This window comes from Nilaparvata lugens, chromosome 7 (assembly GCF_014356525.2).
Source record: "Nilaparvata lugens isolate BPH chromosome 7, ASM1435652v1, whole genome shotgun sequence".
Classification (NCBI taxonomy): domain Eukaryota; kingdom Metazoa; phylum Arthropoda; class Insecta; order Hemiptera; family Delphacidae; genus Nilaparvata; species Nilaparvata lugens.
The window spans coordinates 31,864,491-31,884,199 of NC_052510.1; the positions used below are offsets into that span (position 1 = coordinate 31,864,491).

Here is a 19,709-nt window from a genome sequence, read left to right on the forward strand (position 1 = left end):
AGTAGGCTCAATGGTGTAGAGTGACACAGTTGGCTCAATGTTGTGGGGTGACAAAGTAGGCTCAATGGTGTGAGGTGACAGAGTCGGCTCAATGGTGTGGGGTGACACAGTCGGCTCAATGTTGTGGGGTGACAAAGGTGGGCTCAATGGTGTAGAGTGACACAGTCGGCTCAATGTTGTGGAGTGACAAAGTAGGCTCAATGATGTGAGGTGACACAGTCGGCTCAATGGTGTGGGGTGACAAAGTAGGCTCAATGATGTGAGGTGACACAGTCGGCTCAATGTTGTGGGGTGACACAGTCGGCTCAATGTTTGGGGTGACAAAGTAGGCTCAATGGTGTGAGTGACACAGTCGGCTCAATGTTGTGGGGTGACAAAGGTGGGCTCAATGGTGTAGAGTGACACAGTAGGCTCAATGTTGTGGGGTGACAAAGTGGGCTCAATGGTGTAGAGTGACACAGTCGGCTCAATGTTGTGGGGTGACACAGTAGGCTCAATGGTGTGAGGTGACACAGTCAGCTCAATGGTATGAGGTGAAACAGTAGCTCAATGTTGTGGGGTGACAAAGTGGCTCAATGGTGTAGAGTGACACAGTCGGCTCAATGTTGTGGGGTGACAAAGTAGGCTCAATGTTGTGGGGTGACACAGTTGGCTCAATGTTGTGGGGTGACAAAGTAGGCTCAATGATGTAGAGTGACACAGTTGGCTCAATGGTGTGAGGTGACACAGTCAGCTCAATGTTTTGGGGTGACAAAGTAGGCTCAATGGTGTAGAGCAACACAGTCGGCTCAATGTTGTGGGGTGACAAAGTAGGCTCAATGGTGTAGAGTGACACAGTTGGCTCAATGTTGTGGGGTGACAAAGTAGGCTCAATGGTGTAGAGTGACACAGTTGGCTCAATGTTGTGGGGTGACAAAGTAGGCTCAATGGTGTGAGGTGACAGAGTCGGCTCAATGGTGTTGGGTGACACAGTCAGCTCAATGGTGTGAGGTGACAGAGTCGGCTCAATGGTGTGGGGTGACACAGTCGGCTCAATGGTGTGAGGTGACAAAGTAGGCTCAATGGTGTGAGTGACACAGTCGGCTCAATGTTGTGGGGTGACAAAGTAGGCTCAATGGTGTGAGATGACAAAGTCGGCTCAATGGTGTTGGGTGACACAGTCAGCTCAATGGTGTGAGGTGAAAGAGTCGGCTCAATGGTGTGGGGTGACACAGTCGGCTCAATGTTGGGGGTGACAAAGTAGGCTCAATGTTGTGGGGTGACACAGTCGGCTCAATGTTGTGGGGTGACAAAGTAGGCTCAATGATGTAGAGTGACACAGTCGGCTCAATGTTGTGGGGTGACAAAGTAGGCTCAATGATGTGAGGTGACACAGTCGGCTCAATGGTGTGGGGTGACACAGTCGGCTCAATGTTGTGGGGTGACAAAGTAGGCTCAATGGTGTAGAGTGACACAGTCGCTCAATGTTGTGGGGTGACAAAGTAGGCTCAATGGTGTAGAGTGACACAGTCGCTCAATGTTGTGGGGTGACAAAGTAGGCTCAATGGTGTAGAGTGACACAGTCGGCTCAATGTTGTAGGGTGACAAAGTAGGCTCAATGGTGTAGAGTGACACAGTCGGCTCAATGTTGTGGGGTGACAAAGTAGCTCAATGGTGTAGAGTGACACAGTCGGCTCAATGTTGTGGGGTGACAAAGTAGGCTCAATGGTGTAGAGTGACACAGTCGCTCAATGTTGTGGGGTGACAAAGTAGGCTCAATGGGTAGAGTGACACAGTCGGCTCAATGTTGTGGGGGACAAAGTAGGCTCAATGTGTAGAGTGACACAGTGGCTCAATGTTGTGGGGTGACAAGTAGGCTCAATGGTGTGGGGTGACACAGTTGGCTCAATGTTGTGGGGTGACAAAGTAGGCTCAATGGTGTGAGTGACACAGTCGGCTCATGACACAGTCGGCTCAATGTTGTGGGGTGACAAAGTAGACTCAATGGTGTAGAGTGACACAGTCAGCTCAATGTTGTGGGGTGACAAAGTAGGCTCAATGGTGTGGAGTGACACAGTCGGCTCAATGTTGTGGGGTGACAAAGTAGGCTCAATGGTGTAGAGTGACACAGTCGGCTCAATGTGTGGGGTGACAAAGTAGGCTCAATGGTGTAGAGTGACACAGTCGGCTCAATGTTGTGGGGTGACAAAGTAGGCTCAATGGTGTAGAGTGACACAGTTGGCTCAATGTTGTGGGGTGACAAAGTAGGCTCAATGGTGTGAGGTGACAGAGTCGGCTCAATGGTGTGGGGTGACACAGTCGGCTCAATGTTGTGGGGTGACAAAGTTGGCTCAATGGTGTAGAGTGACACAGTCGGCTCAATGTTGTGGAGTGACAAAGTAGGCTCAATGGTGTGAGTGACACAGTCGGCTCAATGTTGTGGGGTGACAAAGTAGGCTCAATGATGTGAGGTGACACAGTCGGCTCAATGTTGTGGGGTGACAAAGTAGGCTCAATGGTGTAGAGTGACACAGTCGGCTCAATGTTGTGGGGTGACAAAGTAGGCTCAATGGTGTAGAGTGACACAGTCGGCTCAATGGTGTGGGGTGACACAGTCGGCTCAATGGTGTGAGGTGACACAGTCAGCTCAATGGTGTGAGGTGAAACAGTAGCTCAATGTTGTGGGGTGACACAGTCGGCTCAATGTTGTGGGGTGACAAAGTTGGCTCAATGGTGTGAGGTGACACAGTCGGCTCAATGTTTGGGGTGACAAAGTGGGCTCAATGGTGTAGAGTGACACAGTCAGCTCAATGTTGTGGGGTGACAAAGTAGGCTCAATGGTGTGGGGTGACACAGTCGGCTCAATGTGTGGGGTGACAAAGTAGGCTCAATGGTGTAGAGTGACACAGTCGGCTCAATGTTGTGGGGTGACACAGTCGGCTCAATGTTGTGGGGTGACAAAGGTAGGCTCAATGGTGTAGAGTGACACAGTCGGCTCAATGTTGTGGGGTGACAAAGTAGGCTCAATGGTGTAGAGTGACACAGTCGGCTCATGTTGTGGGGTGACAAAGTAGGCTCAATGGTGTAGAGTGACACAGTCGGCTCAATGTTGTGGGGTGACACAGTCGGCTCAATGTTGTGGGGTGACAAAGGTAGGCTCAATGGTGTAGAGTGACACAGTCGGCTAAATGTTGTGGGGTGACAAAGTAGGCTCAATGGTGTAGAGTGACACAGTCGGCTCAATGTTGTGGTGTGACAAAGTAGGCTCAATGGTGTAGAGTGACACAGTCGGCTCAATGTTGTGGGGTGACAAAGTAGGCTCAATGGTGTAGAGTGACACAGTCGGCTCAATGTTGTGGGGTGACAAAGTAGGCTCAATGGTGTAGAGTGACACAGTCGGCTCAATGTTGTGGGGTGACAAAGTAGGCTCAATGGTGTAGAGTGACACAGTCGGCTCAATCTTATGTCACGAGCAGGATAGAGATGATATTGATTGCATCTTGATTGAAATATTCTAGTTTTGCAGAACTAATGGAAAAGTATTGAAACCGTTATCGACCTTGAATCTCCATTACCAATTCGAAGCAAGTAAGAATTGTACTTTTGTTATGAATGTTGAGGCTTGGTAGTTGGTACATGAATCAAGTTGCTGAATTGATCTTTAGGCTATTACCATCAATGTATTCGCATTAGATTTTCTTTGTTATTCTGAACTATATCCCTTTATTACTGTTATTTTCAATGTTAATTACATTGAACTCTACTGTCTTTTTCTACAGATTTCCTCTTCTATCATAGAAATCATGCAATAAAATTATATGTCTTCAAATATACCCTCAAATTGACGGATTTACACAGAATAAGAAGACGTACCGGTTCAAACAGCTCGAAACAGATTTCGAAGATCAATTACTTCTGTTTGCTTATTTTTCCCTACAGAATCATAGCTTGCATTGGAACATTTATGTACATGCATTACGATAATATCACATTGTACATCATACAAACATTAGTTAATCTGATCGTTTCTATAGTATTATTAAGAAATTCAATAATAGATTATGCCAGTACAAGAAAAAAAACTCTATGAAGATAGAAATGAAAAATATTTTTGCTATTGAGAGCTATGTTTCTACAGACGTAATGGCTTCCTCGCTTGTCTGCATGTAGACTGTATGGACGGACAGTTGGAAAGTTGTTCTCGTTTTGAAAGGAATTCAAAAAATGTAATATCGTTGCCTGTAGACCGCCAGCTCACTCGTCGAATACAACGGAGCTCTTTTTCGAATTAGAATGAATGGTTGAATTCTCTTTAAACGTTTGAAAGACTCAGCTCTGAGTCAAGAGCATAGACGCAATTCCAAAAACAGGAATTCCTCGTTCAGAAATTAGGTTCAGTTCTTTCGTAATTCCAAATTCTGAGAATTCTTCATCAACATAAATGGCACAGTTCTAAAGAAATGACTTCTGCAATATCTATCAGTATGAATATCAGGAATTTCCTTCACCATTGTTACCAGATCCCAGCTCAATGGATTAAATCACGATTGGATTCAAATTTGTATGCTCATTTCCACAAAAATATGCTCATCCATACAATTCTTAGATATTTTGATATCTATATTCTAACAGAACTATCCTCCTATTTATAGTAATCCAGATTCACAGATATTGTAAAGAATATTTCTAGAGTTTGGATCTTGGTATTCTCTTTATCAGAGAACTCTTGCTTCAGAACAATAGGAATCAAAACTTGTCCAATCTTTCAAAGTTCTTGATTCGGATGAATTCCAGAAGTTTCAGATGACTTTCAATTGTAAAACCGAAGAGTTTTTAATTAGAAAAGTTGTCTGTCTGTTTGATTTGAATGTCTGTTGAACTTATTATCTCACAAAATCACATTCTAGATGAAGCGGTAAAAAACTCAATAGAAGCATTCATATTTTTAACGTGATTTTGATATCTACTATGCAGTCTGAAAGTCTGGAATAGCTATTGCTTGAAAAAGAAACTGTACATTAATTAAGCAAAAAATAACAAAGAAATCACGGTCAAAATTAATTAATCAAAACTGAATAAAAATTTTGTTTAGAAACTATTTTCTTGGAAATCTACAGTGAAGGAGAAATCTATTTTATTTTAAATAAATAAATAAATCTATCCATATTTATCTAAATAAGAATATAAATTGAAATTTGTGATGATCATCATCGTTAGTAGTTGTCAATTCAGCAGTTACATAGCTAAATTCTCGCATTCAATTGGGAATTTTCCCTGCGTTGATTTGAATCATTCTACGATAGATGTGAGCTGAACTATTGCCTTTTGCTTGCAAAAACAAGTATCGCTACGCAACTATAATAGCACTTGGCGCTAGGCTCAATTGGAGCGGCCATGTTTCTGGGTCAAAAACCCGGCAACAATAAATTGACGATATCGCCGCACCAATTGAAGGGCGTTTGATGGGGGTGATAAGCTCTGTGAAAATCACCCTCCTACCACTTTTCTGTGTCTTAAGATATGTGATCGGAGGTTGAAGAAAATTATCCTTGTATTATACCGTGTAAATTGGCTGTAAAAACCGTTAATTGTTTCGAATGAATGTAAATGCTCACATTGAAAATTCCAAAATTGAAGAAGCATTATTGATGTAATTAATCCTTCTATGTTTATGATACATTGCACTAACAATAATTAAAGACCAGCTGAATAAGCTACATAATACGCTTTCAAACTTCCAAGATAATAATACATTTTGAAGATGAAATAAACAAATTTCATGCCAAAAATAATCTCTCAAACATATTTACCTATGATGAATTTATACTTTGACTTATAAATTATTTTCTCTACTTCTCCAGTCGACATTATCAGCTACTAGGAAGAAATTAAAAAAAGGGTCCTAACTTTCCATCTATCGCTTGAAATTAAGAATCCATTAATTTACACTATTATTTATAATGATCAATTATAAATTTATTTCATAGATATTTTTCATTTACTCCTCATCCTAATCAATAGTTGTTATTCATCCATCAAATCCCCTTCTTACTTTTTGATAGGGTATCAAACACTCAACTACCCATGCCACTCAAGTCCAACGAACCGTTCCAAATATTGTTGACAGACGGTCATTAATTATTGTGGGGCGCTGGTTAACTAAACGAGCCGAACACCCGGACCAGTAATCGATTGACAAGTAACGACAGTTGTCTGGCCGTACGGAGTAGATTCAACTGGAGAATCTGAGCCAGCTGGATTATTTGCCAACGACCCTTGTCTGAGAGCAAACTGATTCGCCGATGTTTGAGCGATCGATCTGTTCGTTCGCCTTAATCTTTGTCGAACTGAAGAGCAATCAATCCGTTTTCGTTGAAGCTTACTCAACTGTCAAGTAATTGGATACTCATGTTCAACTGCAAACGAACTGATGTGGCAGTTGCACTCTGATCAGAAATTATCTGGACCATCCTATCACTGTGTTCATTACTGTAGTAGTTGTATCTTGCAGTTGGACTCACCAGTTTCTCGAGGCTGTCAGTTTGTGAGCACTACTAATCTCTTGAGATTCAACTATGATGAGCTAGCAGACTTGGTGGGAATGAGAGAGAAGATTCGTGTTTAGAATTTGATATCTATTCCTAGCCAACCATCGTGAATATTGGCGTAGTAATATTCAGTATAACAATGGTAAAGATTGAAGCTTTTGAACTCTGGCTGTATAGAAGAATGCTGAAAATATCCTGGACGCAAAAAGTTACCAATCAAGAGGTTCTCAGGAGAATGAATAAAGAACCGGAGCTCCTGAATACCATTTAAAGTGGAAAACTCCAATAACTCGGCCACATTATGAGGAATAGCTCAAGATACAGACTTCTGCAAGAGATCCTTCAAGGAAAAATCAACGGAAAAAGGGGGCCTGGCAGAAGGAGAATTTCATGGCTAGAAAATCTGAGGCTATGGTTTCACCAGTCATCTGCAGAGCTGTTCCGTAGTGCCGTCGACAAAATCAGGATAGCCATTATGATCGCCAACATCCGAAACGGAGCAGGCACGTGAAGAAGAAGAAGAATATACAGTATACGTAGTTGTTTAAGTTTTCTTATTTTGACAAAGGATAAATTTCATTAAAAAAAAGCTATACTTGGAAAAATGCCAAATAAATAAATAATAATTTGAATATTTATCAATACAGTTTCTTTTGGAATTCCATATAACTGTATAAGAGAATAAGTGATATACTGTATTTTGTTTGAGTGGATAGATGACAGAGCATGTAGTGTGCTCTGTCATCTATCCACTCAAACAAAGTACAGTAATCACTCATTCTCTTATACAGTTATCCGGGATTCCAAAAGAAACTGTATTGATAAATATTCAAATTATTATTTATTTATGTGGCACTTTTCCAAATATAGCTTATTTTTTAAATAAAATTTATCCCTTGTCAAAGTATTGAAAATGAAACAACTACGTACATAGCAACTGTGTAGTGGGTGAAATTTCCAATGCTGCAACAATTGATCATTTGACTATGACATTTGAAGGGGTTGTCTGTGACACAATTTTTGACTTTACAGCTTCATTTGGACTAGTTGGTGGGTAGATATACAAAAGGTGCGTATCTTCTTTATTCCCTCTGTTGAAGGTGTGGAACCGCTGAGTTGACACTTGTTGCAAAATTGAAACAATCTCAATACTTGTTGCAATATTGGAACAATTTCAATACTTGTTGCAATATTGAAACAGTTTCAATACTTGTTGCAATATTGAAACGGATTTCACTCACTTCATTGAAGTTGCTATAACAGTGAAACGAAAACATGGAATAATGAAATAATACATCATTTCAAAGAGAATTTAATACTCTACAAAGCTATGATAGGCATTTATTCTCACGATGCATTGTTTGAGAGTTATAAGCCCTGAAAGACCTGAAAATTGGGTAAAATCTTGTTATTTTAACAATTACACACCTTCAAGAGCGGATATCTCGTGAACTGTTGGGAATATCACAAAATTCTACTGAAAAAGTGTGGAGAATTTATCAAGCTTAATTTTTGAATAGTTAACTATGTCGATTGAACGTATTATTCTCAAGATATGAGCGTGGAAGCAAAATTCTGAAAAATTCAACTTTCAAACCACCCTCATCCCCTTAGCACATGAGTTTGGAATGGGGACTTTTGATATGCTCTCCTCCTACCTACTAGTCTCAACAATTCAAAGCTGTAAAGTCAAGAACTGTGTTCAAAACATTTCCTCCATATTCCTTTGCCAATTGGTCTATTCTTGCAAAACTGGAGTTTTCACACTCAACACTAAAACTGCTGCAACAGTTTTGGGAAATGCGTAAAAGTGTGAAACTATACATCAACATGAAGATGAGTTCATAAGCTCATTATCAGCATAGATTTTTCTCATAAATTTTTAAAAAGTTATGAGAGCAAAAATTGGAAAAAATTAGAGGCAAACATGTTTTTTCAAAAATTTCACATCTTTAAGAGCGCATATCTCGAAAACTAGTAATAAAGATAGGAAACGATATTGGAAAAGACTATAAAGATATAGGAAAAGTTGTGAGATCAATATTGTAGGAAATTGTGTATGTAACAGTTATGTCCGTAAGATACATAGTTTTCGTATTATATGCGAGAAAGCAAAAAATGGTACCTTTGAACCATCTCCACCCCTCAGCACAAGGAGTAGGGTTGGGGACTTTTGATATGTTTACCTCCTTACTACCCTAAACAGAACTGCCAGGTCAAAAAATATTGTCTTCCAAACTTTTCCCTCTATACCCTCTTTTGAACAGTCATTGCCTGGACTAGTATCATAATGAAAATTTGTATTTTAGCTGTGGATCATGATTTTCTATTTTTGGGTGTATTCCTCCTCCCCCCACTACTAATTTCGAAAATTCCTAAGGATTCCTGTTCAAAATTAATTGTTTTCCCACGTGATGTGAGTTTTTTGATCATTACTAGGAAAATATCCAAGTTGTATAGGGTAGAAGTGGTAGGTTTGCATAATTTTGAAAACCCCTCAAAAAATACCCTCTTTTTGAAAATTCTTAGCTCCGGAACCAAAAATGGAATCCTGCGCGACCACTCAATTCATTGGAAATTTTATTAACTTCAATTTTGTAGTGGATAGTTTTTCTCCAAAAACCCGTCATTCTCGAGATTAAATGTAAAAATTAAAAAAGTCCGAAATTTTGGGGGGTTTTTGGGGTGAAGCCGCGCTCTGGCGTGTCAGCAAATTTCAAATTCGAATTTAGCGCACCGAAATACATATAGAACCGTCAAGAAAAATTATTTCGGTGTTGTTTCCTGATAAACGACCATTTTACTGGACTAATGAAAGATGATTTTGTGCGAGAATGGTTTCGAAAAATTGAAGCTCACGACAGTTGAAATAACTTACGGAATAGACGTGATCCCTGACAACTCGGCCTCACAGTGGATCATCGATCATAGTAAATAATATTGATTCTCAGTTCTGATACTTCTCACGGATGGACTTCATAAATGGACAGTCATAAATCTTTTCTCTGAATATTGTTCTGCTTATTACTTCGAGAAACATCTGTCATCAAGTCTGGCAAGATTATTTCATGCACGAGTAGGAGAGAGTAATACAGATAATGCATTTCCAAGGGCTCTGATAAAATGGTGCCGCCATACTGTGTTCAAGTTTCAACGAACATCAGAATCTGATGTGCTTTTAATGTTGACCCACTTATCTCAAACCGATCAGTTTCCATCCACTTTGCATTTCCCGAATCAGATACGAAACCGAGTTCTTAGCTTATCGACGTTCTCAGTGGCAAAACACTCCTGCAAATACTGCCTCGAAAATATGTAACGAAGCAATATTGTTATAGAACTCTTTCAGTCTGCTTGAATTTGTTTTCCCCTCTTATTGATTACTTGAAGAAATGTCCCTTCAAAAGACTCTCGTATTTTTGATAGATCTCAATATTGTGCCGTGCTATGAATTTAGAAAGTTAATTTTGAATTTAGAATTTAGAAGCACACACAATATAACTTAATAAAAGGGATGCTTGATAAACATACCTAGTGCTAGAGAACGGGAAACCAGAAATGACAAGAGAGACAACGAAATAGAGAGAAGGTATCAACTATATTGTCACCTCTTACAGTTAAATTCAACAATTAATAAAACAAAAAGGAAGTTACATTATGAAAACCGAAAATAAAATTACTAAATTTAGAAAGTTATCTCTGAAATAGATAATTCGGTAATAACCTACTCCGTATGCTCTAGATTGAAAACGTTTTAGATTGAATCATAAGAAGCTTAAAGGTCTCTAATTTCAAAAGAAGAATTGAAAATAATTATCATAGATATGTCACAGAAGTTAATCATAAATAACAATAAATATTTTAAGAAAAGATCCACATAAAATTCTTAGAACATCAAATTTAGAACACACTTGGAAACTTTAGAACACTATCAAAACATTATCAAAATATTAATGATGTCCAAGAATAACTATTCTGTATCTTTATATCATGAAAGCTACAAAGACAAACATTCCTCAAGTATCACATCATGGTATACTACCTTGGAAAAGCTATTCAAAAAATATATGTCATCAAAACAAATTTAGAAAAGATTAGGGTCCTTGAAACTTCATTTGATCCTTTACAACTTTAAGATGAGAATAATTTTAAAACATTAATTTATCAATAAGGGACCTTTGAACATTTCGTATACTAATTCAACTTTAGTAGCTTAGTAGATTAAAATATAAATTTAAAGAAAACTGAAATTCCCAGCAGGATCCTTACAGAGAAAATATAGCCTCACATTTCAATGTAAAGATACAACCGAAAATCTATTACTCAAACCAAAATTAATAAAATTAGTAAACTATCCAATCCCAATAATATCTCAAAATTACGATTTAACAAAAGTCTAATTCCGCACGTTTTACACCCTTCCCCTTTTTTGAAAGTCTATAATTATTAAAACCCATTCTGTCACATCCGGAGTTCCTGGGACGTTCGTTTAATTTGGAAAAAAATTGTTACCTCATAGCCGTTTCTTCAATTTGAATCTAGGCTCGGTGATCGAGCTCTACACGTCCAGATGGACAGGAGACAGCATACCCCAAGCTTCTAGGACGGCCATCGATTCAGAGGCGTCTCAGCGGCTTAAAGACACACGTTCATGAACCCGTAAATTGATGAATTCGTACGTTGATCCCATACTTTGATGTTCCCGTACTTACACCGCTTATATAGCGGTTATAGGAGGAAAATCTCCATTGTGAGTTGACAATTTGATACTCTCTCTCTTCTTAATTAAAGCAACTACGGAGGCGGAAAAAACTAAAAATGATACTGGAACAAAAGGTTCCAGAGCCAAATACTGAAAAGGCCTAAAGCTGGCATGAGAGCCATGATTAACACAAAGTTCTGATCAGACTACATTTTGTACTGCTTATGATGGAGGACAGACGCTGAGTGAATCCACTTCGCTTTTCTTGTCTTGCCGTGGACAGCTGTGTGATCGTCCATACTAGATAGACCTAACCAACATTAACTGTGATTGGCAGTTACTATTCTCTAGAAAAATTTCCACCAATAGAAAGGAACGTTACAACTACAATTTAAGATACATTCTCCCACCAAGTGACAGCTATTTTTCCTTGACAGATATAAATTCCTTGCCTTATAAGGTCGTAAACCAGACTGATCTTCCAGGAAAATCGTTGATCTTCTCAGTACCACAACTTCTATGCACACACTTACAGAGTCGACACTACACAACGCAGAAAAGCAAGGGTCATGAACTAAGCTGTTGCTCCAGGAAAATTGTAGTTTTTCTGAGTTCTACAACTTGTAACATACTTAAATCTGGGTAGATGAAAAACCCCAACAGAAATAGTAATAGGTCTAAAAATAAAGTAATTGGCTAATATCGCCAAGCAGATAATAAACAAGATTAGATAGCATCAGCTTGTTCTGGCTAAATGGTACAAGAACTTAAAAAGGATTTGAAGGAAGTTTACTACTCATAAATAGATTATTTATAAAATATTTGAAGATTGAGGTTAGGTAGATGTATTCACAGATCGGTGACCTAGAGATCGATCAAACCGAAGAACGTAGAATCTGACCAAAACCCCTTGGCAGAGCTTTATTGCATTCGGATGGTGTGCGATGTGAAAAAACACCCGTCCACGTGGCTAATTATTAGTTAGCATGGAATTAATATTAATATATAGAATATTAACTAGCATGCAAAGGGCATAAATAAAAAACCAAATAAAAATAATTTAATGTATTCAGGAAATAAGAGTTACCAGGCGCATGAATACCTAATAAAATTTGCATGCACCAATAGTAAAACGGCAGTTAATAGGCGGCAACTGTAGGCCGATTCAAAAATATTTATATATATTTATATAATTGTAGTAGATTTTGTGTAAAAATTTGTGTAATCTATGTTATCAATATGGCTCGAATGCATAGAAATTATTAATCATATAATCTAAGCAATATTTTTGGCATTCTTTGTAAGATCTATTTGAATTTAATGGCGGAGGATTGAGATATTTAAATTTTATGCTAATTTGAAAGTCGGAAAGAGGATCTGTAAAACTTGAAAAGGAAGAACCAGCACTCGCCAGCCAGATGCCACCATAAGAGGACCCCAAATATTTTAGAGCGAAGTACCTTATTAATAATTTTGTAAAAATTAAAGTTAAAGTAAATTATTAAATTTCTTAAAAGACTTCGTGATGCTATTGTGAAGCAGAAGTCATTTTTCATTTTAATTAAATTTACAACCCCTTGGAGGAGACGATTCCGGCTACCATATTCCCGGACCACATGGAGTTGGATCGACATCGGCGGCTTACAAGAAGATTTTCGACACGTGAGTGATTAAAATTTGAATTTAGTGATGGGCGCCCTAGTGCTTCGAATTAATCTGATGATCAAAGCTAGCTCGCCGAAAGGGTTATTATAAATTGAGAAATTAATAAGAGTAATACTTGCGCAAGTAAAAATTAGTATTAAAGGTATTTAATTGAAAGAAAAATATATAGATCAATATTTTTAGAAATTTCTATTTAATCAAAGAAGTACGAAATCTAGGCTATCAAACGTATGCATACAATATTTAATTTTTTGCAATACAATTTGCGATAATTTATCATAGTTCTAATTCACTAGATGAATGGCTCTACCTATTTCCGTCAGGTGCCGAATCTTGCACCCTGAGATAAAAATATATATTCGATACAAAGAAATCTACTAAATACTAGAGATTTTAATATATAGATATATTTGGATTATTAGTGGCTAATTTATCAAGCTGATCTTAGAGCACATATTTTTGATTGAATTATCCAAGCCGACAAGTATTAGCAAGTACATGTCACAGCTACATGCCAAAGAATGCATATGATTTCAAGATAAAGGCACATGGTAATGATTCGTGCCATAAATCTAGAATATAAAGTTAGCCTGTGATATTTTTATTGATTTCAAATATTGTTCTATTTTTTATATTATATTTTTTATCGCTCTATATATATTTTTTGCCTCGATTGATCTTTGCATTATTTGTATAATATATGTGTGAAATTTTCATGGTGTGCAATTTATTTTTTATTCCTCATCTCTATAGTATAAGTATCATTTTTATATATATTTATTATTTATTGAATTACAAGAGTTATTGGAGAAGCCCATATCTAGGTCTATCAAGATTCTTTAAGACTGAATACTATTAGAAAAACCACGACCTAATTATATTAATCTCATGCTTTACCGACTGATGCCAAGCAGGAGGCTAATCGTTATTTTAATATAAAGAATAACGTGACAGAAAGACATGGCGCCCAACGTGGGGCTGATGATGAGAGCCAAGCTCATTGAAAAATTATTTGAAATTAAGTCAATAACCATATTGAAAATTATAGATAACTTATACGAGTTGTGAGGAAAACTGGCGAAGGAAAATTTGTATTACTTTTTGGGGAATCAATAGCTTTAAATAAAGAGAAATTATATGTTTTAAAGAAAATTTTATATTATTATTATAGAAAATATATTTTATAGAGAGAGCTATTATATTTTATGGGCCTAAACTGCTAGTCAGAAATCAATGAATAGTATTATTATATTATAAGAGCTTAAGTAATAAATAGGTTACCTGGCTTGTAATGTCCATAGGCCTATCCTCATTTGTGTCCTTATTAATGCCTTGTTGGCCAAAACTTTCACTTTTTTAACAAACACTTGACACTTAATCCATTTTTAAAATATGAGTCTCTTTTCGTCCACGCAGAGTAAGGTAGCAGACACACTGCAGACGGCGATAATAGCGGAGATCGACGCTGAGGGGGGCGCGATGGAGTCCAACGCCCAGATCTCTTCAATCACCGCCAAGAATCCTGTGAACAGTAATAAACCGTTAAATGTCTCCCAAGAAGCAATAAGAAGGGTTATAGTAGAGGGGATGATCAAGTCATTTTCTAATAGTTTAGAAAAAACAATGACCATGGTAATGAAGGACTTGAAGGCGGAAATGAAGGAAATGCGGGAATCAGTGAAGGATACATCGGTAAGAACGGGTAAGGAAACTGCGGACACAATATCAGCATCTACCGCTGAAAATCAAGAACTAATTACAACCGATTTAACAGCAAAAATAGATACTGTCACTTGTGAGTTAAACGAAAGAATAGATAACCTACCAGCACAAAACACTTCGCAAATTCATGAAATAGCTCACCCAAATTCTGATATAAATCAAAACATAGTACAACTTGAAAATCAAATACATCAATTTCCGCACGAGAATCTAGAGCCTATTCCCATAGCAACGTTTGATTCACTACACAGTTTCAATGAATTAGGCCGTTTTGACAATACAGACCGCTATCTCCAACCTAAAGAATTTATAGATCAGATAAAACTAATTCAATCATTAACACCACCTCTTGGAATTTTTGGCGTCTTCGTTTGACTAGTTTATTGATTGGCGAACCCCTGATGTTCTTTCGGAGTAGAGCCCATGAATTTACATCATTGGATGAGTTTGTAGCTGTCTTCCTGGAACAGTATTGGAGCAGAAGTAAACAGTTGGACGTGCTAGCGGACATTATATCATGCGATTTCAACCCTAACTTAGACGGTGCATGTACCACTTTCGTCACTGCCCTACAGTTTAAAAATTCTCAATTGAGCGAGCCCATTAACGAATCGGCATTAGCAAGTATTATTTTAAAGAAGCTACCGTATCAAGTTAGAATGGCACTCGCCACACAACCCATTACTGATTGTAAGCAGCTGATAAATCATTTATATGGCATACAGTCTGCAATGGCCATATCAAACCACCGTTCAGACCAGAGATACGCACAAAATCAACATAACTCAAAATTTAATCAGTATAACAGCCAAAATTATGAATCAGTACCATATGATTGCTCACGATCTACCCCTCAATTTAAACGCCGCTATAATCATAATCAAAATAACAGCTGGAATAATAGAAGTTTTCAGAATCGTCAAACAAACCATTATCCACAGCAAACCTATGAAAGAAATTATTATTATGGCCATGATCGATTTAACACAAATAATGATTACACTCAGAATAATTATAATAGAAATTACAAACCGCCACCTCAACAAATAAGTACAAACTACACATTAGAGCATGCGTCCAGATCAAATCACCAAAAAACACAGAACCCAACACCCAACAACCCGCCACCAGATACACAGAAAGCTACAGCTAATAAACCAGGACTATATGATACCCCCGATATAACACCTACAAGCTCCAATGAAACAAACAAAGAAAATCCAGATATTTTAACATCATACACCACCTTTAGAAATGATCCACCGAAAATATTATTAGGAGAACAAAAGCCAACACCAGATAAACCACCACCAAAAACCGCCGCCCACCATGCAATTAAAACCAGCCGCAAGCAACAACCCATTTTAAGTATATTGTTTCCCGCCGAAGACCCATCACCGCAGGAAGAGCAGCCCGCACATCAAGAGACCGCCACCATGTATCTGCACACCACACCCGCGCATCATTTGACCCCACAGCAGACCAAGGACCCGGACCAAGAGGACGACAACAGGGAGGACGGACTACCATACAAGAGGAGCGACCACCGCAAGGCCCGGAGACGGAGGCGCCTGAGGACACCCGACCGGCATCAGGACGAGGAGGACGGACTACATGACCGTAGGAACATGCATCGCAAGGCCCGGAGGCGGAAGAAGCGACGAAGGAGGAACCACGCGCGCGCATACCGGCCGCATGCACGGTTCAAACGCCCGAAGAGGACACCGGACCGGCACCGAGGAAGACAGGAGCGGACCGACGGCGTGCATCCGCGGCACATACGCTTTAAAGGCTATGATCAGCGATGTGACCGGCAAAATGAACGTAATAAATGGAATAAAAACGGAGCTACTACAAGAACAAATATGGAGTCATGCCTGGATAACAATGGAATGGATTACTTGTGGATATTGATGAAGGATAAACGGTGTCTAGGAAGAGTGAAAGAATTAAAAAATAATATTAATAAAATGGAAGTACCTGGATATGATATGATGAGAGATTATGCTATTAAAGAGATAATAAATGTTTTGTTATGGTGTTTAATGTTTGTAATAATGACTGTGATATTAATAAAAGACTGTGTTGTGGATAGGAGGAAAAATATTGTATTGTTGTTGTTAAATGAATCTATATTGATGATTGGAAATTTAATATTATAAAAATGTTTATTGTTGTAAGCCTAATGAGTTATAATGAGCCGAAATTAAGAATATTAGATGAAAATAATGAAAGTAAGGATGAGTTAAGAGTACAGATTGATTGGAAAAAGAATGGATTAAAAGGAATTATCATAAATGAAGCTTGGAATTATTTAAAGGAGTACACAAGATACCGGGGTTTTATATTCATGAAGATAGATTAATAATAGGACAGCCTCAACAATCAACAAATGGATAGCAGATAACCTAGCCGGCCTAAATCATGTCAACAAACAGAATGCAAGAAGATACAAGTAAACCACGGGATTTCTACATGCAATATCGTCAAATTTGAAATAAATATGATAAGAAAATCAAGGAAAACATTATTATCAAACCGATTACTAACCTTCCTTAATAAATTTAATATTGGTATAGGACCTCGTGGCAACAATCCAATGTTTTAATTCTTTCCAGCCGTTAGAAGCCTGCAATAAGGAAAAGAACAATTTTTAAATATGTAATTAAATTATATACATCAGATAAAAAAGGACACAAGCGGGGATAATAAAATTAAAATTGTTAATTACCTTTTTAAGAGAAAAAATTGAGCAGTTAGGTTAGTTATGAAAGTCGATAGCAAATTCTGATGTAACATGTAACACTATGAATTGTAGAACAGCGAACAGCTGACCAAAGCCACCAAATCAAATGAATGTAATATCTGTGGAACATATGTTTATAAAAAGAAGTACTGTACCCAAAGAGTTATTTATTATTGTTATTTATTATATTTATTAATGTCGATATATTTATTTATATGTTTTTATATTTATTACTTTTAATTATGCCACGTTTGTTACCTGAAAAGACTTAAAGTGAATACCAGTTACCAAAACCAAAGAGCCATTAGCAAAAGAAAGTATTGTACCTGATGTATAGAAAATTATTTATATTAAGACCTAAGAAATACTATAAGATATAAGCCCAGAAGTTTATGAATCGAATTATTGTCTAAAAGGAATCATTTATGAGAATTATGAAATGTGTGTAGTTAAGTTGGCAGCCCTGCAAGCGGCGAATTCAAAAATTACTGTGTTGTAAATGGTGTCAGGAGGAGTACGTTTAGAAGTTTATATTTATGATATTTTTATGTGTGTTGAAGAGGAGAATTTTGTTATTGTTTTTGATAAAGGTATAAAGGAGATGCAGCGAATATGTCTGCGAAATGTGATAGAAGTAGGAGAGTATAATTTATAAATAAAGTATAGTGTATATCAATGTATCGAAGGGTGGGTTTTCATTAAAAACATTGTGATTCTCAAATATTTTGAATTCAAACCCAGGGGCGCGTGTAACATACTTAAATCTGGGTAGATGAAAAACCCCAACAGAAATAGTAATAGGTCTAAAAATAAAGTAATTGGCTAATATCGCCAAGCAGATAATAAACAAGATTAGATAGCATCAGCTTGTTCTGGCTAAATGGTACAAGAACTTAAAAAGGATTTGAAGGAAGTTTACTACTCATAAATAGATTATTTATAAAATATTTGAAGATTGAGGTTAGGTAGATGTATTCACAGATCGGTGACCTAGAGATCGATCAAACCGAAGAACGTAGAATCTGACCAAAACCCCTTGGCAGAGCTTTATTGCATTCGGATGGTGTGCGATGTGAAAAAACACCCGTCCACGTGGCTAATTATTAGTTAGCATGGAATTAATATTAATATATAGAATATTAACTAGCATGCAAAGGGCATAAATAAAAAACCAAATAAAAATAATTTAATGTATTCAGGAAATAAGAGTTACCAGGCGCATGAATACCTAATAAAATTTGCATGCACCAATAGTAAAACGGCAGTTAATAGGCGGCAACTGTAGGCCGATTCAAAAATATTTATATATATTTATATAATTGTAGTAGATTTTGTGTAAAAATTTGTGTAATCTATGTTATCAATATGGCTCAAATGCATAGAAATTATTAATCATATAATCTAAGCAATATTTTTGGCATTCTTTGTAAGATCTATTTGAATTTAATGGCGGAGGATTGAGATATTTAAATTTTATGCTAATTTGAAAGTCGGAAAGAGGATCTGTAAAACTTGAAAAGGAAGAACCAGCACTCGCCAGCCAGATGCCACCATAAGAGGACCCCAAATATTTTAGAGCGAAGTACCTTATTAATAATTTTGTAAAAATTAAAGTTAAAGTAAATTATTAAATTTCTTAAAAGACTTCGTGATGCTATTGTGAAGCAGAAGTCATTTTTCATTTTAATTAATTTACAACCCCTTGGAGGAGACGATTCCGGCTACCATATTCCCGGACCACATGGAGTTGGATCGACATCGGCGGCTTACAAGAAGATTTTCGACACGTGAGTGATTAAAATTTGAATTTAGTGATGGGCGCCCTAGTGCTTCGAATTAATCTGATGATCAAAGCTAGCTCGCCGAAAGGGTTATTATAAATTGAGAAATTAATAAGAGTAATACTTGCGCAAGTAAAAATTAGTATTAAAGGTATTTAATTGAAAGAAAAATATATAGATCAATATTTTAGAAATTTCTATTTAATCAAAGAAGTACGAAATCTAGGCTATCAAACGTATGCATACAATATTTAATTTTTTGCAATACAATTTGCGATAATTTATCATAGTTCTAATTCACTAGATGAATGGCTCTACCTATTTCCGTCAGGTGCCGAATCTTGCACCCTGAGATAAAAATATATATTCGATACAAAGAAATCTACTAAATACTAGAGATTTTAATATATAGATATATTTGGATTATTAGTGGCTAATTTATCAAGCTGATCTTAGAGCACATATTTTTGATTGAATTATCCAAGCCGACAAGTATTAGCAAGTACATGTCACAGCTACATGCCAAAGAATGCATATGATTTCAAGATAAAGGCACATGGTAATGA

At 37.2% G+C, this 19,709-nt stretch overlaps 1 protein-coding gene across 1 annotated transcript in view; it reads right to left on the reverse strand.

Annotated features, from left to right (window-relative positions):
- LOC120352188 (coagulation factor V-like) overlaps positions 1–19,709 on the reverse strand; it is a 41,615-nt gene that overhangs the window by 805 nt on the left and 21,101 nt on the right. The window contains exon 2 of the mRNA XM_039431904.1: positions 565–1,083. Within this exon, the coding sequence (XP_039287838.1) occupies positions 565–1,083 (519 nt within the window). The remainder of the gene's footprint in view (positions 1–564; positions 1,084–19,709) is intronic.